The sequence below is a fragment of the Magnolia sinica genome, chromosome 17 (genome assembly GCF_029962835.1).
Source record: "Magnolia sinica isolate HGM2019 chromosome 17, MsV1, whole genome shotgun sequence".
In the NCBI taxonomy this organism is placed as follows: Eukaryota; Viridiplantae; Streptophyta; class Magnoliopsida; order Magnoliales; family Magnoliaceae; genus Magnolia; species Magnolia sinica.
In genome coordinates, this window is record NC_080589.1 from 18101242 (window position 1) to 18124508 (window position 23267).

The 23267-nt window shown below is 36.3% G+C and overlaps 1 protein-coding gene across 7 annotated transcripts in view; it reads left to right on the top strand.

Annotated features, from left to right (window-relative positions):
• LOC131231088 (uncharacterized) overlaps window positions 1-18536 on the top strand; it is a 68967-nt gene extending 50431 nt beyond the window's left edge. For 5 of the 7 annotated variants that reach the window (XR_009164199.1, XR_009164201.1, XR_009164196.1 and 2 more), the window contains 4 exons: window positions 16553-16641; window positions 16809-17097; window positions 17697-17810; window positions 17976-18536. Coding sequence is in view for 1 of the 7 variants with exons in the window: in XM_058227182.1 (XP_058083165.1) it covers window positions 16934-17097; window positions 17224-17398 (339 nt within the window). In the remaining 6 variants the exon portion in view is untranslated. The other 2 variants (XR_009164197.1, XM_058227182.1) reach the window with 2 other exon arrangements.
• Window positions 18537-23267: the final 4731 nt, after the last annotated feature.

Genomic DNA, 23267 nt, shown 5'->3' on the forward strand with positions numbered 1-23267 from the left:
TGGCCCAAACTGATCCAAAGTTTCAGCCCGCACCACAGTCAGCTCGAAGTCCTTTGGGCCTAAAATTTTGTAGAGTGACACTTCTATAGGTGGGTCACACCCCCACAAAATTTTAGAATTTTTGGACACTTAAAAATATTTTAATTTATTTAAATGAAACAGACTATTCAGAAAATCGGACTGATCTGGACACCATATTGTAATGGGCCGGTCCAGCCACCACCATGGTGTGTATAGATGTCCATTGGCCCTAAAATTTTGTAGGTGGGTCTACCATGAGTAAACCACCTCTCTGAAAAATTTTATGATTTTTGGATACTCATAAATATTTTAATTAAATTAGGAATTTCAATTTGTCCAGGAAGAGATGTTGCTGTCCATGCATTGTTTACCCAATAAGGTGAGCCCAACCTTCATCCAAGAGGGGGAAAATGGAGGTTTAGTATTTTCTTCATAAAATAAAGTAAGGTGTGGTCCATAAAAGTTGCCCATCCCTTAGAGAAACCAAGCTGAAGTGTATGTTTTCCCTCCATACATGTGGGTTGGACAGCCCAACAAGGTGGACCGCCCACCCCTATGGGCCTCCTTTTTGGGTACTATTTCATGGGCCATCTGAGGTATGACCCATCACACCTCACGATGGGGTCCACACCTTCTCATTATACCCTATAATTATAAAGAAAATAATGGCAATCATGATCCAAAAATCCATGCCAAAGATTGAACATGACAGTCCATGCAATAGTTCAGGTTTTTGGACAGCAATACATGGCTGGACACATCAGCCTATATCTCAATAATCTTAGCCATAAAAAGGGTGTGTGGCCTTCCTCAGTGGGCCCCACATAAGTCCATATCACATACTAGGACTAGGACACTTGTATGCATTGATTAAGGTGTCCAATGATCATGGAGTTGGGTGGTAAGGGCATGCCACTTTGCTGGATTTTTATTTTTATTTATTTTGGGACATCCAAGGCCCACTAAATGGGTCACACACACATTTTCATCCATACATCAGAGAAAAGAGAAGAAGAAAAGAGAGTAATCCGGCCATGGGGGGTAAGGCCCCGTCACTAATGGGCCTTCCCAAGAGTGAATCATACCCATACAACTACATTGATTGTACATGCAACATAAAATCACTACATGCATGATCTATAATTGCTATGGATGGTTGGGATACCATTCCAACATGATCCTTAGGATCTAGATGACCTTAAGATGGAGTGGATCATTAAATACATCATGATGGGGTCTATGGAGAATGGCCCATTATGGATCATAACATGCATATAGGATGGGCCAAAAGGCCACATCCATGAGATCAAATAAGATCCCCACCATGGATTGGTGGGTCCCATATGATCCATCTAGGAAGATAAATAAGATCAAAGGGTAGAAAAGAAGATCAGAAATTATAATCACCCACCTTAATGGATCCTACTCCAAGCTTACATCAATCTTCTCTTCATGCTCCAAGGGACATGTTTCAATGGGTGAGATGGATTGTTGAAGGTTAGATGGGAGGGGATTTGAGGGAGAAGGGGCTGGAGAAGAGAGGAACATGGAAGGGAAGTTGCTAGGGAAGAAGAGAAGAGAGAGAGAAAAATGAGAGGGAAAGAGAGAGAGAGAGAGAGAGAGAGAGAGAGACTTTTAAGACTTGTAATGATGAGCTCTCTCTCTCCTAGGCAATGATGGTGGCCTATGGTGATATTAACAAAGCTTAGGGTCATAGCCTTTTTAGAAATCTCAGCCTAGGGTGAAATGATGGCATGGGAAAATGTGCAACCCATGGTGGGGTCCACCAACCATGCAATCAATGACCCATATCGATCAATGATCATAACTTGAGATGTACATATCGGATTAATGCACGGGACGTGGCGTTGGAATTGCGGCGACGAGACGGACGCAATGGCATAGGTCTCGGGTCAACCCGAGTCGGGTTTACATGACCGAACTCAAGGGTAACCGCAAACACTATCCGAAGGTCGTGGGTCACCGAAATTTAATCGGTAGGACTATGGGACCAAAATGAACGAAATACATACTCACACACACACACATGCACACAAGCGAACTCGGGTCGAGTCTCACAGTGAAATTGTTGTTTGGCCTAAATTCCTGATGAGAATTTGAATATTCAGTAGTTTTGTTTTACTTTTTGAACTCTAGGACATTGTATGACGGAAACTTGATTATTCACTGAAATCCTTTTTTGATGTTATAGGTTTTGGGATTTGAGAATGGGTTTGGGTTTAGGTTATAGGTTTTGGTTTAGGTTATAGGCTTTTGGATTTAAGAATGGGTTCGGGTTTAGGTTATAGGTTTTGGTTTTGGTTTAAGTTATATGTTTTGATTTAGGTTATAGGTTAGAGGTTTATGTTAAGGTTTAGGTTTAGGTTATAGGTTTTGGGATTTGAGAATGAGTTCAAGTTTAGGTTATAGGTTTTGGTTTAGGTTATAGGTTTAGGTTTATGTTATAGGTTTTGAGATTTGAGAATGGGTTCGGGCTTAGGTTATAGGTTTTGGTTTTGATTTAGGTTATAGGTTTTGGTTTAGGTGATAGGTTATAGATTTAGGTTATGGTTAAGGTTTAGGTTTTAGGTTTTAGGATTTAAGTTATAGGTTTTGGTTTTGGTTTTGGTTTAGGTTATAGGTTTTGGGATTTGAGAATGGGTTCGGGTTTAGGTTATAAGTTTTGGTTTAGTTTTAGGTTTAGGTTATAGGTTTTTGGATTTGAGGATGGGTTATGGTTTAGGTTTAGGAAATCGGGTTCAGGTTCGGGATTGGGTTTAAGTTTGAATTTTCAAGTTTAGGTTTAGGTTATAGGTTAGGGAGTTGAGATTAGGATTAGGTGTAGGTTTAGCTTTAGGGAATTGAGTTTAGGTTATAGGTTTAGGGAAAGATTAGGTTTAGGTTATAAGTTTTGGGATTTGGGAATAGTTTTAGGTTATAAGTATAGGTTTAGGTTAGGTTATAGGTTAAGGTTTAGGGATTTGAGTTTAGGCTATAGGTTTAGGATTAGGTCTAGGTTTAACTTTAGGGAATTGAGTTTAGGTTATAGGTTTAGGGAAAGGTTAGGTTTAGGTTATAAGTTTTGAGATTTGGGAATAGTTTTAGGTTATAAGTATAGGTTTAGGTTAGGTTATAAGTTAAGGTTTAGGGATTTGAGTTTAGGCTATAGGTTTAGGTTTAGGTCTAGGTTTAGGGATTTGAATTTAGGTTATAGGTTTAGGTTTAGGTTTTAGGTTTAGGTTTAGGTTTAGGTTTAGGTTTGGGTTTTGGGATTTGAGAATGGGTTCGGGTTTAGGTTATAGGTTTTGGGATTTGATAATGGATTCGGGTTTAGGTTATAGGTTATAGGTTTTGGTTTTGGTTTAGGTTATAGGTTTTGATTTAGGTTATAGGTTAACGGTTTAGGTTAAGGTTTAGGTTTAGGTTATAGGTTTTTTGGATTTGAGAATGGATTCGGGTTTCGGCTATAGGTTTTGGTTTTGGTTTAGGTTATAGGTTTTGGTTTAGGTTTTAGGTTTTAAGTTTAGGTTATAGGTTATAGGATTTTGGACTGTGTTCGGGTTTAGGTTATAGGTTTTGGTTTTGGTTTTGGTTATATGTTTTGATTTAGGTTATAGGTTATAGGTTTAGGTTTTAGGTTTTGGTTTTGGTTTTGATTTAGGTTATAGGTTATAGGTTATAGGTTTTGGTTAAGGTTTAGGGAAAGGTAATAGGTTTTGATTTATGTTAAAGGTTATAGGTTTAGGTTTAGGTTTTAGTTTTGATTTAGGTTATAGGTTATAGGTTTAGGTTAAGGTTTAGGTTTAGGTTTAGGTTTAGGTTATAGGTTTTGGGATTTGAGAATGGGTTCGGGTTTAGGTTATTGGTTTTGGTTATAGGTTATAGGTTTAGGTTAAGGTTTAGTTTAGGTCTAGGTTATAGGTTTTGGGATTTGAGAATGGGTTCGGGTTTAGGTTATAGGTTTTGGTTTTAGTTTAGGTTATAGGTTTTGGGATTTGAGAATGGGTTCAGGTTTTAGGTTATAAGTTTTGGTTTTGGTTTAGGTTTAGGTTATAGGTTTTTGGATTTGAGAATGGATTATGGTTTAGGTTTAGAAAATCGGGTTCAGGTTCGAGATTGGGTTTAAGTTTGGATTTTCAAGTTTATTTTTAGGTTTAGGTTAGGGAGTTGAGATTAAGATTAGGTGTAGGTTTAGCTTTAGGGAATTGAGTTTAGCTTATAGGTTTAGGGAAAGGTTAGGTTTAGGTTATAGGTTTTGGGATTTGGGAATAGTTTTAGGTTATAAGTATGGGTTTAGGTTAGGTTATAGGTTAAGGTTTAGGGATTTGAGTTTAGGCTATAGGTTTAGGTTTAGGTCTAGGTTAAAGGTTTAGGTTTAGGGAATTGAGTTTAGGTTATAGGTTTAGGGAAAGGTTAGGTTTAGGTTATAGGTTTTGGGATTTGAGAATAGTTTTAGGTTATAAGTATAGGTTTAGGTTAGGTTATAAGTTAAGGTTTAGGGATTTGAGTTTAGGTTATAGGATTAGGTTTAGGTTTAGGTTTAGGGATTTGAGTTTAGGTTATAGGTTTAGGTTTAGGTTTTAGGTTTAGGTTTAGGTTTAGGTTTGGGTTTTGGGACTTGAGAATGGGTTCGGGTTTAGGTTATAGGTTTTGGTTTTGGTTTAGGTTATAGGTTTTGATTTAGGTTATAGGTTTTTGGATTTGAGAATGGGTTCGGGTTTAGGTTATAGGTTTTGGTTTTGGTTTAGGTTATAGGTTTTAATTTAGGTTATAGGCTAGAGGTTTATGTTAATGTTTAGGTTTAGGTTATAGGTTTTAGGATTTGAGAATGAGTTCAAGTTTAGGTTATAGGTTTTGGTTTTGGTTTAGGTTTAGGTTATAGGTTTTGATTTAGGTTATAGGTTTTGAGATTTGAGAATGGGTTCGGGCTTAAGTTATAGGTTTTGCTTTTGGTTTTGGTTATAGGTTTTGGTTTAGGTGATAGGTTATAGATTTAGGTTAAGGTTTAGTTTTAGGTTTTAGGTTTTGGGATTTGAGAATGGGTTCGGGTTTAGGTTATAGGTTTTGGTTTTGGTTTAGGTTATAAGTTTTGGGATTTGAGAATGGGTTCGGGTTTAGGTTATAAGTTTTGGTTTTGGTTTAGGTTTAGGTTATAGGTTTTTGAACTTGAGAATGGGTTATGGTTTAGGTTTAGGAAATCGGGTTTAGGTTCGGGATTGGGTTTAAGTTTGGGTTTTCAAGTTTAGGTTTAGGTTATAGGTTAGGGAGTTGAGATTAGAATTAGGTGTAGGTTTAGCTTTAGGGAATTGAGTTTAGGTTATAGGTTTAGGGAAAGGTTAGGTTTAGGTTATAGGTTTTGGGACTTGGGAATAGTTTTAGGTTATAAGTATAGGTTTAGGTTAGGTTATAGGTTAAGGTTTAGGGATTTGAGTTTAGGCTATAGGTTTAGGATTAGGTCTAGGTTTAGCTTTAGGGAATTGAGTTTAGGTTATAGGTTTAGGGAAAGGTTAGGTTTAGGTTATAGGTTTTGGGATTTGGGAATAGTTTTAGGTTATAAGTATAGGTTTATGTTAGGTTATAGGTTAAGGTTTAGGGATTTGAGTTTAGGCTATAGATTTAGGTTTAGGTCTAGGTTTAAGGATTTGAGTTTAGGTTATAGGTTTAGGTTTAGGTTTAGGTTTGGGTTTTGGGATTTGAGAATGGGTTCGGGTTTAGGTTATAGGTTTTGGGATTTGATAATGGGTTCGGGTTTAGGTTATAGGTTATAGGTTTTGGTTTTGGTTTAGGTTATAGGTTTTGATTTAGGTTTTAGGTTATAGGTTAACAGTTTAGGTTAAGGTTTAGTTTAGGTTATAGGTTTTTTGAATTTGAGAATGGGTTCGGGTTTAGGCTATAGGTTTTGGTTTTGGTTTAGGTTATAGGTTTTGGTTTAGGTTTTAGGTTTAGGTTTAGGTTATAGGTTATAGGATTTTAGACTGTGTTCGGGTTTAGGTTATAGGTTTTGGTTTTGGTTATATGTTTTGATTTAGGTTATAGGTTATAGGTTTAGATTTTAGGTTTTGGTTTTGGTTTTGATTTAGGTTATAGGTTATAGGTTATAGGTTTTGGTTAAGATTTAGGGAAAGGTAATAGGTTTTGATTTATGTTAAAGGTTATAGGTTTAGGTTTAGGTTTTAGTTTTGATTTAGGTTATAGGTTATAGGTTTAGGTTGAGGTTTAGGTTTAAGTTATAGGTTTTGGGATTTGAGAATGGGTTTGGGTTTAGGTTATAGGTTTTGGTTATAGGTTATAGGTTTAGATTATAGGTTTTGGGATTTGAGAATGGGTTCGGGTTTAGGTTATAGGTTTTGGTTTTGGTTTAGGTTATAGGTTTTGGGATTTGAGAATGGGTTCGGGTTTAGGTTATAAGTTTTGGTTTTGGTTTTGGTTTAGGTTTAGGTTATAGGTTTTTGGATTTGAGAATGGGTTATGATTTTGGTTTAGGAATTCGGGTTCAGGTTTGGGATTGGGTTTAAGTTTGGGTTTTCAAGTTTATGTTTAGGTTTAGGTTAGGGAGTTGAGGTTAGGATTAGGTGTAGGTTTAGCTTTAGGGAATTGAGTTTAGCTTATAGGTTTAGGGAAAGGTTAGGTTTAGGTTATAGGTTTTGGGATTTGGGAATAGTTTTAGGTTATAAGTATGGGTTTAGGTTAGGTTATAGGTTAAGGTTTATGGATTTGAGTTTAGGCTGTAGGTTTAGGTTTAGGTCTAGGTCTAGGTTAAAGGTTTAGGTTTAGGGAATTGAGTTTAGGTTGTAGGTTTAGGGAATGGTTAGGTTTAGGTTATAGGTTTTGGGATTTGAGAATAGTTTTAGGTTATAAGTATAGGTTTAGGTTAGGTTATAAGTTAAGGTTTAAAGATTTGAGTTTAGGCTATAGGTTTAGGTTTAGGTCTAGGTTTAGGGATTTGAGTTTAGGTTATAGGTTTAGGTTTAGGTTTTAGGTTTAGGTTTAGGTTTAGGTTTGGGTTTTGGGATTTGAGAATGGGTTCGGGTTTAGGTTATAGGTTTTGGTTTCGGTTTAGGTTATAGGTTTTGGGATTTGATAATGGGTTCGGGTTTAGGTTATAGGTTTTGGTTTTGGTTTAGGTTATAGGTTTTGATTTAGGTTATAGGTTAACGGTTTAGGTTAAGGTTTAGGTTTAGGTTATAGGTTTTTTAGATTTGAGAATGGGTTCGGGTTTAGGCTATAGGTTTTGGTTTTGGTTTAGGTTATAGGTTTTGGTTTAAGTTATAGGTTTTAGGTTTTGGTTATAGGTTATAGGATTTGAGAATGTGCTCGGATTTAGGATTTAGGTTATAGGTTTTGGGATTTGAGAATGGGTTCGGGTTTAGGTTATAAGTTTTGGTTTTGGTTTCTGTTTAGGTTATAGGTTTTTGGATTTGAGAATGGGTTATGGTTTAGGTTTAGGAAATTGGGTTCAGGTTTGGGATTGGGTTTAAGTTTGGGTTTTCAAGTTTATGTTTAGATTTAGGTTAGGGAGTTGAGATTAGGATTAGGTGTAGGTTTAGCTTTAGGGCATTGAGTTTAGGTTATAGGTTTAGGGAAAGGTTAGGTTTAGGTTATAGGTTTTGGGATTTGGGAATAATTTTAGGTTATAAGTATGGGTTTAGGTTAGGTTATAGGTTAAGGTTTAGGGATTTGAGTTTAGGATATAGGTTTAGGTTTAGGTGTAGGTTTAGGTGCAGGTTTAGGTTTAGGGAATTGCGTTTAGGTTATAGGTTTAGGGAAATGTTAGGTTTAGGTTATAGGTTTTGGGATTTGAGAATAGTTTTAGGTTATAAGTATAGGTTTAGATTAGGTTATAGGTTAAGGTTTAGGGATTTGAGTTTAGGCTATAGGTTTACGTTTAGGTCTAGGTTTAGGGATTTGAGTTTAGGTTATAGGTTTAGGTTTAGGTTTTAGGTTTATGTTTAGGTTTAGGTTTGAGTTTTGGGATTTGAGAATGGGTTCGGGTTTAGGTTATAGGTTTTGGTTTCGGTTTAGGTTATAGGTTTTGGGATTTGATAATGGGTTCGGGTTTAGGTTATAGGTTTTGGTTTTGGTTTAGGTTATAGGTTTTGATTTAGGTTATAGGTTAACGGTTTAGGTTAAGGTTTAGGTTTAGGTTATAGGTTTTTTAGATTTGAGAATGGGTTCGGGTTTAGGCTATAGGTTTTGGTTTTGGTTTAGGTTATAGGTTTTGGTTTAAGTTATAGGTTTTAGGTTTTGGTTATAGGTTATAGGATTTGAGAATGTGTTCGGATTTAGGATTTAAGATATAGGTTTTGGTTTAGGTTAGGGGTATGGTCCCTGCAAATATAGACATAAACACGGCCATCCGGCACAAATGGCAAGGCCCTTCCAATGTTGTCCATAAAAAATGAACAGCTTCATCATGGTCATAACAGCGGTTCCCTCCTTCCATGGACCGCCGCTCATCCGAATAGCTCCGACGCACATCCGGGTCTGCTCCATTAATTTTGAGCAAATACATGAACACGGCCTGTCCAAATGGCCAGGCCCCTCCAATGTTGTCTATAGGAAATGGATAGCTTCATCATGGTCATAACAGCGGTTCCCACCTTCCAGGGACCCCCGCTCATCCGGATAGCTCCGACGCACATCCGGGTCTGCTCCATTAATTTCGAGCAAATTTAATGGAGCAAATACATAACCACTTGGCCCCAAATACTTACTTTATAAAAGAAAATTTCTCCTGTTTTCTCAAATTTTCCATTTCGATCTTTTTTGGCCCAAATCCATGTCAATGCATGAGAATCATGCATAAACATGGATTTTAAGCAAAATACATGAGGAAAATTACAACATAGATATCATGCACACGATATCACATAATGTATTGTTTGATGAACTACATATGTGCATTCTTGACAAGAGACGTACCAGATGCTTGAATCTGAAATATGCAGCTCCAACCCTCCCACATGCAACATCCACCTGAAAGAATGCGCATAACCGTCATGCTTGAGTAATCAATACAGGAATGTACAACATCCACCTGTACTTTAAAGCAAATAGCACCCTGTCAAATTAAATGCTTCTTGGAAGTTGAAGTTATTAGAGATCCATATACTTTAAAGGTATTAATAGGTAACACCAAATCTGGTCACTGTTGACATTTTTAGAAGAATTATAAGAAGGGAAGTATAGGCTCCACCAATGAGGTCAATCAATCACAGTGTGAAGAGCATCTCACATCAGTGTCTTATGAATATCTTTTGCAGTCTTGAGTTCCAAAAGGATGTTAATAGATGTTTTTCAGAGCTAAGATTTTCTTGATGTAAACAAGTGTAAGTAGATCCATCAGAAAGAAATCCCAGATGAATAACCATATCTGATTATATTAGTGCTGGTAGGTCAACTAGCAATTGCCAAATAAGTCCTAGAATATAGAAGACATGCATAAAATCAACAAAAAGTTATGAAGAGACTTAGATCTAGGTTGCTCCCTACGGTTCCAAGTTCCAATCGCATGCAGCGGCAACAAGTTTAGTAATAGGGGTACCTTGGTAGGCACACCTCTTTTTAAAGCAAATTGCACTTGTGCCTTGTATGAGTCCCTCAGTGCAAAGGACATTGCCAATACATTTCTTTTCAATAGGTAAGCACCCCAGCTTGCAACCTGTGCACAGTTTCAAAGTTAGTTGATAAACTACAACTAACGCAGTATCCTGAAAACTTCGTGTACTAAAAAACTGGCCCAGTCAGATCGACTCCATCCAACTTGGCTGACTTTAATTAGTAACTTGGTTAAAAATTAACCAAAATTGGTTGGAGCACATTCCATCCAAGGTGTGGTCCATCAGATCAACAAGCTGGATCACCGGACCATGCCCGCACTTGTAAATAGGTATAATTGATTTCTTCTACATGACTATTTAAGGCTATTGACATTGACAACCATTAAAGTATTCCAAGAACTTTTTTAAAGTAGTATAAGAACATAGATATGAACTTTAAAAGCTGGTAGCAGTAAGTGATGAATGAAAAGGAATGAGCTTTCAAATCCAGTACACAAAGAATTGAGATACCATACCTTGAAGTAGCAGACATGAGAAGGCATTGGTAGCGTCGAGGAACATGTGGGATAAGGGCTTTTAAGTCATCTTCATAGCCATATGACAAAAGGAGATCTGCCTCGAATCAAATATAAATCAAGTATTATTCTTGCAAAAGAAACCACACAAACACACACAAAAAACCCACATTCCATAGTTAAATAAAAGAGGAGACAAGTAGGTAAAACTTAACATCAATAAAACCTTGATACCATCCAATACAATTTGAAATACATTCAAATGAAAAAGATAAATATGGAGAAGCTTTTCAAAATTAACAAGATTTAAAAATTAAAACAATTCGAGCTTCGACTAATATAAAGCATGCGTAAGTGTCAAGTTTCTAAACCAAAAACCAAACAACAAGCTAGGCACCATATAAACCTCTTGGACAAAATCAACCTGACACTAAAGTTTGGAGATGCTAAGCACAAAGTTATATCGTGCTAAAAACAAGATCTTGTGTGTTTCACTTGAGATTTGGATCTGATTGAGTTTTGGGACTGCATCCTAAAATGGCCCGAATTCCTCCATGGTATGAGAAAATTGAATAAAAAAATATATTTCCAAACTCTTTTTAAAAAAAAAAAATTTTAAATTTTTTTTATAGCTTGTTAGTACACCCCACTGTCAGTTAACACTTCACTGTTAGCCACCCCCACTAGGGAATCAATACCAAGACTATTGTCAGTTAACACTTAACTCATTTTTACAAGTAAAGCAACGATCTATGTGGCTCAAGAGGAGAATGTAAGACTATTGTCCATTTAGTGGACTATCATAGATTAATGATTTGATTAAATAGATTGAATCAAGTTGTTGGATCTTAACTAATGAGCATGTTTGTGAACCCCACTTATGATTTGATCATATCCTGCATAATATGGGCTGATCATAGACACTCATGTGGTGGGGTCTTAGCAAGTGTGGGCATTCTAAAAGCATAGAGACTTGAGGGCTAAGGAACCTTAACGGGCTGAATGTTCTTAAGAGTCCCCTGTATATAGAAGTGTTGGTCCCCAAGCATCTCTTATGTCTTCTACTTCTTCCCTATCTTGAAAGTGATGTAAAGGGAGAGAAGGCAAATCTCTAAACCTAAACCTACACCTAATCCTAATCTCAACTCCCTAACCTAAACATAAACCTAAACTTGAAAACCAAAACCTAAACCCGATCCCGAACCTGAACCCGATTTCCTAAACCTAAACCTTAACCTATTCTCAATTCCCTAAACCTATTTCTTATAACCTAAACCGAAACCTAAACCTATACCTTAACCTAAACCTAAACCTAAACCTATAACCTATAACCTAAACCTAAACCTAAAACCTAAATGTATTCTCAAATCCCTAAACCTAAACCTACACCTAATCCTAATCTCAACTCCCTAACCTAAACCTAAACCTAAACTTGAAAACCAAAACCTAAACCCGATCCCGAACATGAACTTGATTTCCTAAACCTAAACCTTTACCTATTCTCAATTCCCTAAACCTATATCTTATAACCTAAACCTAAGCCTAAACCTAAACCTTAACCTAAACCTAAACCTGTAACCTATAACCTAAACCTAAACCTAAAATCTAAATGTATTCTCAAATCCCTAAACCTACACCTAATCCTAATCTTAACTCCCTAACCTAAACCTAAACTTAAACTTGAAAACCCAAGCCTAAACCCGATCCCGAACCCGAACCCGATTTCCTAAACCTAAACCTTAACCTATTCTCAATTCCCTAAACCTATATCTTATAACCTAAACCTAAGCCTAAACCTAAACCTTAACCTAAACTTAAACCTAAACCTGTAACCTATAACCTAAACCTAAACCTAAAACCTAAATGTATTCTCAAATCCCTAAACCTAAACCTACACCTAATCCTAATCTCAACTCCCTAACCTAAACCTAAACCTAAACTTGAAAACCAAAACCTAAACCCGATCCGGAACCTGAACCCAATTTCCTAAACCTAAACCTTAACCTATTCTCAATTCCCTAAACCTATTGCTTATAACCTAAACTGAAACCTAAACCTATACCTTAACCTAAACCTATAACCTTTAACCTAAACCTATACGTAAAACCTAAATGTATTCTCAAATCCCTAAACATAAACGTACACCTAATCCTAATCTCAACTCCCTAACCTAAACCTAAACCTAAACCTAAACTTGAAAACCAAAACCTAAACCCGATCCCGAACATGAACCCGATTTCCTAAACCTAAACCTTAACCTATTCTCAATTCCCTAAACCTATATCTTATAACCTAAACCTAAACCTTAACCTAAACCTAAACTTGTAACCTATAACCTAAACCTAAACCTAAAACCTAAATGTATTCTCAAATCCCTAAACCTAAACCTACACCTAATCCTAATCTTAACTCCCTAACCTAAACCTAAACTTAAACTTGAAAACCCAAACCTAAACCCGATCCCGAACCCGAACCCGATTTCCTAAACCTAAACCTTAACCTATTCTCAATTCCCTAAACCTATATCTTATAACTTAAACCTAAGCCTAAACCTAAACCTTAACCTAAACCTAAACCTGTAACCTATAACCTAAACCTAAACCTAAAATCTAAATGTATTCTCAAATCCCTAAACCTAAACCTACACCTAATCCTAATCTCAACTCCCTAACCTAAACCTAAACCTAAACTTGAAAACCAAAACTTAAACCCGATCCCGAACTTGAACCCGATTTCCTAAACTAAACCTTAACCTATTCTCAATTCCCTAAACCTATATCTTATAACCTAAACCTATGCCTTAACCTAAACCTATAACCTATAACCTAAACATAAACCTAAAACCTAAATGTATTCTCAAATCCCTAAACCTAAACCAACACCTAATCCTAATCTCAACTCCCTAACCTAAACCTAAACCTAAACTTGAAAACTCAAACCTAAACCCGATCCGGAACCCGAACCCGATTTCCTAAACCTAAACCTTAATGTATTCTCAAATCCCTAAACCTAAACCTACACCTAATCCTAATCTCAACTCCCTAACCTACACTTAAACCTAAACTTGAAAACCCAAACCTAAACTGAATCCCGAACCCGAACCCGAACCCGATTTCCTAAACCTAAACCTTAACCTATTCTCAATTCCCTAAACCTACAGCTTATAACCTAAACCTAAACCTTAACCTAAACCTAAACCTAAACCTATAACCTATAACCTAAACCTAAACCTAAAACCTAATTTTTCTCAAATCCTTAAACCTAAACATACACCTAATCCTAATCTTAACTCCCTAACCTAAACCTAAACCTAAACTTGAAAACCCAAACCTAAACCCAATCCCGAACCCGATCCCGATTTCTTAAACCTAAACCTTAACCTATTCTCAATTCCCTAAACCTTAACCTATAACCTAACCTAAACCTAAACCTATTACATGCACTTATAAGCTAAACCTATAACCTAAACCTAAGCCTAAAACCTAAACTTAAACCTAAAATCGAAATGTATTCTCAAATCCTTAAACCTAAACCTACACCTAATCTTAATCTCAACTCCCTAACCTAAACTTAAACCTAAACTTGAAAACCCAAACCTAAACCCGATCCCGAACCTTGCCCGGATTTCCTAAACCTAAACCTTAACCTTAACCTATTCTCAATTCCCTAAAGCTATAACCTATATACTATAACCTATAACTAAAACTTAAACCTTAACCTAAACCTATAACCTAAACCTTAACCTATAACCTATACCAAAACCTATAACCTAAACCTTAACCTTTAACCTAAAACCTAAAACCTAAACTTATAACCTATAACCTAAAACCTAAACTCATAACCTATAACCTATAACCTAATCCTAAACCTAAACCTAAACCTAAAACCTAAAACCTAAAACCTAAACTTAAACCTAAACCTACAACCTAAATGTATTCTCAAATCCTTAAACCTAGACCTACACTTAATCCTAATCTCAACTCCCTAACCTAAACCTAAACCTAAACTTGAAAACCCAAACTTAAACCCGATCCCGAACCTAAACCCAATTGCTGTAATAATGTAGCCCAATCACATGGCAAGAAACAAGAATGTATCCCTTTTAACACATGCCCCTTTTTACAAAGCTTTAATTTTTGTTTTGTTTCTATTAACTTGAATTGTAGCCCAATTACATGGCAACAAACAAGAACGTATCCTTTTTAACACATGCCCCTTTTTACAGAGCTTTAATTTTTGTTGTTGTTTCTATTAACTTGAATTGAAACACTTTTTTGCATTATTTGCTTGCATTAGTTTTATTTTAATGATTAGTTTTATTTTAAAAAAGTGCCCACTTTTTTGGAAGAAGTTTATGCAATTCTTCATGATTCTGAATTATAATGTTTTGTTGGTTTAATATTTTTTTTTCAGATGAAAGACACAAAAAGAAAATTGTTGCTGATTTTTTTCCTTTTTTTATTTATAATGTTAAACTTATATGTATTTATACGTGGATGAATGTAATGTGGATAAGATTGTTTGTGTTTGGATGGATGTAGTTTATGTTTGGATGAATGTAGTTTATGTTGGATTTACGTAGTTTGGATTTAGATGGATTTGAATGTGAATATGATGATATATATATATATATATATATATATATATATATATATAACAGGTGTATATCAGGAAGAATACAATGAAATATATTGTAACAGGTGTATATTGATCCTCTCAAATTTGAAAATGTACTTTGAAGGCTCATAAGGGATGGTCCATGACAGTCCTTTTTAAGGACAGCTTGTGGCCGTCCTTTGAAAGCTCATAAGAGACGGTCCATGATAGTCCTTTTTAAGGATAGTCCATGACCATCCTTTTAAAGGACGGTCCATAGCCGTCCTTTGAAGGGCATAAGAGACGGTCCATGACAGTCCTTTTTAAGGACGGTCCATGGCCGTCCTTTGAAGGCTCATCAGAGACGGCCTATGACAGTCCTTTTTAAGGACAGTCCATGACCGTCCTTTTAAACGACGGTCGATGACCATCCTTTGAAGGCTCATAAGAGACGGTCCATGACCGTCCTCTTTAAGGACGGTCCACGACCGTCCTTTTTAAGGACGGTCCATGACCGTCCTTTTTGGTCATTTGAGACGGTTTTGGACCATCCTTTTTCACAGTTTTGGCATAGTACATGATGGATCAAAGCCTCAATACAGGTACCTTTTCTCAGAAAATGAGTTCCTGCTACGTATGTTTCAAGTATGAACAAAACATGTAGTTAAACAAGTGAAGTTGGTAGAAAATGAGTTCTTGTTACCATTTTCTATTGTAGAATAATCAGCTCTGTTCTGTTAGGTTATTCTGAAGATTGGTTGATTAGTATTAGGTGTATTTTTCTTCTTTCAGGAGAGCTGCCTCAGAGTATATCAACTTTTAGAACTTTTGTTACTCTAGATCTTGATGGGAATGCATGCTAATTTGTGCTAGTAGATTCTTTGCAGGGAGGTATATATGCAGCCTTAGGAAATATGACTGAAGATGATTGAGGTGGCATATGTATGACACTGTCAAAGGAAGCGATTGGTTAGGTAATACATTCAAGTGATAGAAATTTCCAACTTTGGCATTCACTTACATGGCATGTTCTATAAGTCCTTGGTTATTTGAGTTACAATGAGAAATCATTTTTTTTTTTTAATGCTGGAAAAGGAAGGAGACAGGTAAAACAGTTTTGTTCTTGTTTCTGGTATCTTGATGTTTGCTACAGAGCTAATCGTGTTTGACACTACTTGTAGATATTTGAGGGGCAGTTGGGTTTTGCACTTAAAGTCGCTGCAGTCATTGTGGGGATTTTAGTATAGAGTTGTAGGGGATTTACAGGTGTCGATTAGCTTTAAGTTTTCAACTGTCTTGTGCCATTTTTGTGTGAATGATGCTGATAGGAATTAGATATGAGATGCTTTCTTGGTTTGAGTGCAGGGTTAACAGCTTAGTGGGTGAGGCCTTAACTGTGGGACCCACCTTGATGTATATGTTGTATATACACATTGTTCATCTGTTTTGCCACACAAGTAGGGATTGAATTCCCACCATAAAAAACTTCTTGGGGTCCATGAAAGTTTGGATCAAGCTGCTGTTTAGCAGGAAAATCACAAATTCACAACAAGATTGGATAGGCAGATTATGCAAACATATAATTGATCTTAAGTAACTTTAAGTAAAAAAGTTACTTATAATTGATCTTAAACTAAACTTACTTATCTCAAATAAGTTACTTATCTACTGTTGTAAGTAGAAAAAAGTAACTTATTTGGCGGTATCCAAACAGGCCCTAAAATTCATTCAACAATCCTTTAATTATCCATCATGGGTTTTGTGATCCTTTTGTTTTTTGTAGTTCACCATCATGGGTTTTGTGATCCTTTTGTTTTTTGTAGTTCACCATCATTGAATAGTTGGTCCTTTCTTTTTCAGGTCAAGTCGTATTTATGTGTATTTATGTGTTTGACATGCGAAAGAATCCGAAGTGCTGTCTTGAAATGAGGGTTGCAAATTGGCAAAGGGTGGGCCATGCTTTTTTGCTTCATGATTTGTTTGCTAATGAACTCCATTAGCTAGTGGCTTGTAGTTGGTTATTATGTTGAATTCTGATATCAGCAAACTTTCAACAACTAGTCCAAGTTTTTAAAATGCTCTAACTATTCATTTTCTTCTTTTGGTTTTGTAACAGACAATTGCAACATTTTTTAGCTATGTTATGTCTGCTATTGGAGGAAACAGTGCTGGTCCTGGTCGGTATATTATATTAGTATTGCAGTTTCTTTCCTCTGTTCATATTTTGAGCATGCTCTTGATATGGCTGCAACACTTCATCACCAATTAGGAGATACTGACGAGCCAAATGATGGCAATGCCTCAGTGAAGAAGAGAACTAATGTGTTACTTCTTGGTGATCGCCTTGGAGATCTAGGAATTTCTGATGGTTTGAACTATGAGAACCAAATTGCTATTGGATTCTTGTAAGTAAATCACTGCCTTTCTGTCTTTTGTAGTTATAAATTGTCAGTTTTCCTTTTTCCTATGAACCGTTACTTGTAGATAAATGGTCTTACTTAGTTGAATTTGTTGGGGTTATGTTTCAAAAGCTTGTTCCATCAGCAGAATTCCATGGGAAAGACTATTCTATACAGGATGGGCCTCGCATGCAACACGTGTGAGAGTTCTTTGGGAAGTCTTTTGTATAAGGGTCCCTCCAGAAAAGGTAACCATATGGAGGAAGAATTATTTTTGGAGGGAGAATTTTGTTTGTATGAAGGGTAATTGTGTCAGTTAAATTCACATGAGAAATTGAATAGAGGAAGGGGCTGCAGCTAGTATTGCTCCCTATTGGTTACTTGGGCCGTTGGTTGAATTTCTTGGGTGACTGGCTGAATTTCTGGGCCACTGGTTGTGTTTCAGTTCAGGATGCATTTGCTTTGTGTATGTTTGTCTTTTGTTTTGTTTTGTATCTTGTTCGCTGTGAAGTGACAATAGCGTCACCTTCCTCTGCGCTTTTTTTTTCCTTAATGATTCCGTCAATAAAATAAAATAAAACCAAGTGATATTATTATTGGTGCAGGTGGATGTTAACTTGGTTGGACTGCCTGCACTGGTGCTGTCATGTGGATTGATTGAAGGTGGACCCGCCGGCCTTCCTGTTGGACTTCAAATGATTGGTGTTGCCTTTGATGAGGTATTGAACTGCCTTTCTTGTTTCTGAGAACATGCTGTTTCTGGTTCAAAGACTGAGAATTCGTGCTGTCTCCTTCCTTTCTCTGTCTTCTTCTTATCACATTGCTATCGATTTTGTTCATATGCATCCGTAACTGAGATTGCCATTTTCCTTTTCTGGTTTGAGCTTTTCAACATATTTCAGATGATTTCCGAAAATATTAGGCAGACATTCAAGTTTCAGCGACAAAAAGAACCCTAGAAATTCAATGTTCAGGCAATCTTTACATCTGTTTGAGGTAATTCGCATCTTTTTTGGTTCGATCAATTAGAATAGAATTTGAGAATTTTTGGATCGATTGATGAAGATTTTTCTTCTTTTATTTGCATCACTATTAATTTCACGTGAAATATCTAGAAATTGAGATATGACTGTCTTTGTGGGATTTGAGAAATTTAGAAATGAAAGATAAGTATCTGATATGATTTGTATGTGATTTTCTTTTGATTCTGCGTGGAAGTATCATGTTGTATGTGACTTGATTGATATTTTTCCTTACTGATTTATGATTTTATTTCTATTGATTCCACATGGACTAGCTTCCATGTTTCTTGTGCATATGTTTCAGAACTTGGTTTGTACAGTAGCTTCTTTGTTTTGCAATTAAGTTCAAATTCGAACCTGTTTTCTTCTTCTTATTGATTATTAGCACAGTAGTCGCATGTTTCTCAAGTGCCTGTTTTTTTTTTAATTTTTTTTAATTTTTAAATCTTGTACAACTCATATCTTGTTTTCTTCTTGTTCTTGTTCTTTCTTCTTATCTTCTCTGACTATCTAGAAATTTTTCATAAATTTCATGTTTAAGAGTGAGCACATGCTCTATGATCTATGATCTATTTCACATCCACATGAAGACTGCAATATTAAAGCAGCAGGTTCAACATAGAATGCCTTCTTAGCATGCAATTGATTATGCACTTTGAAATTGAAGGGGCTAAGTGCTGATTTTAAGGCCAGATTGTTGACTTCAAATGAATGCCAAGAGATGTGGCCAGGAAAGGAAGACATCCAATCGGTCCAGAAGGGGACCTTACTGAAACAGTTCATGTGGAAGGCTATGTGGCAGTTCATGTGCATTTGTATTTTGTTTTGAAAAAAATAAATAGACCATTAATTGTTTTGTTGATATTGTGCAGAATTATTGTCTTGATGAATGTTAAATGGGTGAAATATGCACAGGTTCAATCATTTGTTGATTATGATATTGTTAGCTTTGGATGATGGAGAAATGAGGCCAAAAACTGAATTTAGCCTCGGTTGATGCCAAAAGAGGCTAAATCCATCTTTAGTCTCGGTTTTGCCTCAGTTACATAAATTGAGACTGCAACTCCCGTGGCTAAAGGCTTTAGCCGTGGTTGTTGAGAACTGAGGTTAAAAATAGTTTTAGCTTCAGTTGGAGACAACTGAGGCTAAATTTGGATTTAGTCTCAATTGGAAACAATGGAGGCTAAAATTCTAATTTAGCCTTATTTCGAGAAAACTAAAGCTAAAAAGATTCTTTTAGCCTCACTTGAAGAACCGAGGTTATAAAAGTCATTTTAGCCTCGGTTGCTAAAACTGAGGCTAAAGCCTTTAGCCACAGGGGTTTAACCTTTTTAGCCACAGTTTTGAACCGAGGCTAAAGCTCCCTTTTCTTGTAGTGTTGAAAGTCCCTGATTAGCTAAATTCTATTTCATGTATGTTGTATGAAATAGAATATCAAAACTAGTGGTTCTTTCCAAGATGAGCTCTAATAGAATGAACTCTTAAACAAAACAGAAAAAATAGAATTTAACTAATCTCATGTGTGCATTGTTTTGGAAAGAACCACTAGTTTTGATATTCTTTTAGAGCTTCTCTCTTCTACATAGGTCAGTTCTCTTCAATTCTAAAATGAAAATTCTAATTTGGAACTAGATCTGGTCCCTTTCTGGTTACTTGAGTGTGAATTTCACACAATTTTGCTTTGTGCACTACATCTTGACTCATGTGTTTATTGTCTCATTTGAATTTCCTGTTATCTGCAGAGTTTTCCAGTGGTAGTGGGTCTGAATGGAAGTGGTAAAAGCAACGTCATAGATGTAATGCTCTTTGTATTTGGGAAACGAGCTAAGCAGGTAAGCTCCATTTATATGTGGGAATCTAATTAGGGTCGACATTGTTGGTTTATCTAGTGCTCAGAAACCTGTATAATGGATTAGTTTGATGAGTTTTAGAATCTGATAAGACTTCACATTGTTGACTTGGTTTGAGTTAAGGAGGTAACTTGATATTTTACTTTGACACAGGTCAGTCATCATCCAATGATTGTTGCATGCCACTGTGAATGTGGAGGATGAAATTTTTGGGGAGACGGTAATCTGAAAAGCAAATTTTGGGGTCGTTCAATCCAGCTTGATCCTGTTGGTCTAGTAACTCTCGAGTTTGATGATGGTGAAGTTTTTTAGTGGAGCAAGGTATGAAAATCATGAATGAAAATAGTAACATTTGTTTCCTCATAGGGTTCAAGCTGAAATATGTATTTCTTTTTTATTTTTTCCTTCAGGTCACAGCTTTTGTGTTTTACCAATCACCAATCACCAAAACTTGGACAGTGCAGGCATTTCTGTTTCCTTTCAGGAGATAATTGATATGGTGAGACCATTCCTTTTGTGTCAATTTCATTCCTCTTTGAGTTTTAATTAATTCATTAAGAAAAAAAAAAGGTCATTCATGATGCACTTCTTTCACTGTCTTTTTTTTTCCCCAATAGTAATTTCGATTTATGAATGTCATGACTATTTGTAAGATGATGGAACATATGAAGTCATTGCAGGAAGTGACTTTGTCATTACTAGAGTTGCATTTCGAGACAACTCTTCAAAGTACTACATCAATGACCGTGGAAGTAATTTTACAGAGGTCACTAAGAAATTGAAAGGAAAAGGAGTGGACTTGGACAACAATCGGTTTCTAATTCTTCAGGTAGGTGATGGGCTGATGGCTGAAAAAGGCCTATTTACTTGTGAAAAAAATACCATACTGTCAAAATCTATTTTCTCTTTCAATTCTTTATAATGGAAATTTTAGGGTGAAGTCGAGCAAATTTCTCTAATGAAGCCAAAGGCCAGGATGAAGGATGTACCTAGCCATATGCGAGTGCACACAGAATCACCAAGATTTGTATTTTTAACATTATTATAATTGTTATTGATTGAATGAAGGATTATAATTGATTGTAATTGAATGAATGAAGGATTGTAATTGATTGTAATTGATTGTAATTAAATGAATGAATGATTATGCAGGTGATAATTGAATGAACAAATGATTATAATAATTTTTTAAATGTTGAAAATAGCTATGGATATTGACTGTAGCTGGTAATCTGACAACCATAGTCGTTATTAATTCGGCATATTGCTACGGATCCGGCACTACTTTTAGCTACAAATAATATCCGTAGTTGTATGTACTTTTCGCTATAAAAATAATTGCTACGAATTATATTTGTAGCTATTGTAATCTATGACTACAAATTAAATCCGTACTTATAGGTTCAAGACCTATTGTTTTGGCACCTACGACTATGGTCGTGCTACGGACTAAAACCGTAGCCATAGGTCTATGGCTACAGATTTTATCCGTAGCCTTTGCCCAATTTTTTGGTACTGGTATTTCAATTGGGATCACTGCTTCTATACCATTGACCAGCGAATACGGTGTTGCTCTTGTTGCTGTCCGATGAGGAGTCTGTATGCCCACAATGCTTCTTGTAACCTTTCATCCCAATCACGTTTGTTTCCTGTCACTGTTTTCTTCAGTATCCTGACTATCATTTTATTAAATGCCTCTGCTAATCCATTGGCCGACAGATAGTAAGGTGTTGAAAATGAATGAAGAATGCTGAATTTTTGACATAACTTCTCCATGCCTCTGTTTTTTGAAAGGAGTGCCATTATCTGTAACAATTTTCTTCGGAGTACCATGGTGGTATATTATTGCGTGTTGGATGAAATTAACCACATCTTTCTCTTTAACACCACGTAATGCAACTGCTTCTGTCCACTTGGAGAAATAATCTGTCGCTACCAAGATATACTACTTTCCTTTGTATGAAGGTAGATTTATAGGACCAATGACGTTAAGTCCCCATGCAGAGAAGGGCCAAGAGGCAACTGACTGATGCAGGTCTTCTTGAGGAATGTGTATAACATCTCTATGAATCTGACATTCATGACACCGCTTCGCATAATCTATCACATCTTTGAACATGGTAGGCCAATAATATCCCATTCGATGTATTCAATGGAATAAATTTCGACCAGCTTGATGTGCCCCACATTCTCCAGAGTGTGCCTCTCGCAACATTTGGCCTGCTTCTTGTTCGTCTAAACAATGTAACAGCATTCCATTGTAAGATTTTCTATACAAAACATCGCTACATATGATGAATCTGCTCGACCTCTGCTTGATTTGCTATCTCTGCATTGGATCTTTTGACAAGATATCATATTTGAGATAATCTATGAAAGGCTGATGCCAATCATCTGTTGTTACCTCTAAACACGATATAGGAAATGTTTCAACATTTCCTCGATGACCTCTGAAGATGGTAAAAATCTCCTTTCTTCTATAGTTACTTGAAGAGGGCTTCGATTTGGGCAGGACAAAGCCGCTGCTAAGCTGGTTAAAGCATCTGCTCTTGCATTTTCAGACCGCTATATGTGCTTGATTTCGACATGACAGAACTATTCTAGCAACTGCTGTGCTTTTTGGCAGTATGACAAAAACTCTTACTTTCTTATCTCGAATTTAGTTGTTAATTGATTTATGATCAATTTATGGCAGCATTTTTATCTTCATTTCTCCAGCCATTTCTATTCCGATGATGAGGGCTCTGTATTCAGCCTCATTGTTTGTGCATGTAGTTTCCAATGTGAAGGAGTAAGGTAACAAGTCACCTTGAGGAGTAATGAATATCACTCCTGCCCCCACTCCTAACGCTCAAGAAGTACCGTCAAAATACATTTGCCATGGGCTTTGCGACTCGGTCAACATAACCTGTTCATCGGGAAACTCATCATTGATAGTCTCACATTCTGCTACGGGGTGCGTTGCAAGGAACTCCGCCACTGCTTGCCCTTTTACCGCTTTTGCTAGCTCATACGTAATAGTGGATTCCGAAAGCAACAACATCCATTTGGCCAATCTCCCAGATAACATCGGTCTTATCATCAAAAACTTTATCGGATCTGCACTTGATATCAAAGTTATGTCATGAGCGAGACAATAATGTCTTAATTTCTGTATCATGAATATCAGCGCCATACATTCTTTTTCGATTGGAGAGTAGTTGCATTCCGCACCCATCAGAGTTCTGCTTAAATAATAAAGAGCAGTTTCTTTCCCAGATGCATTCACCTGTGCCAACAAAGCTCCTAAAGAATTCTCAACAGC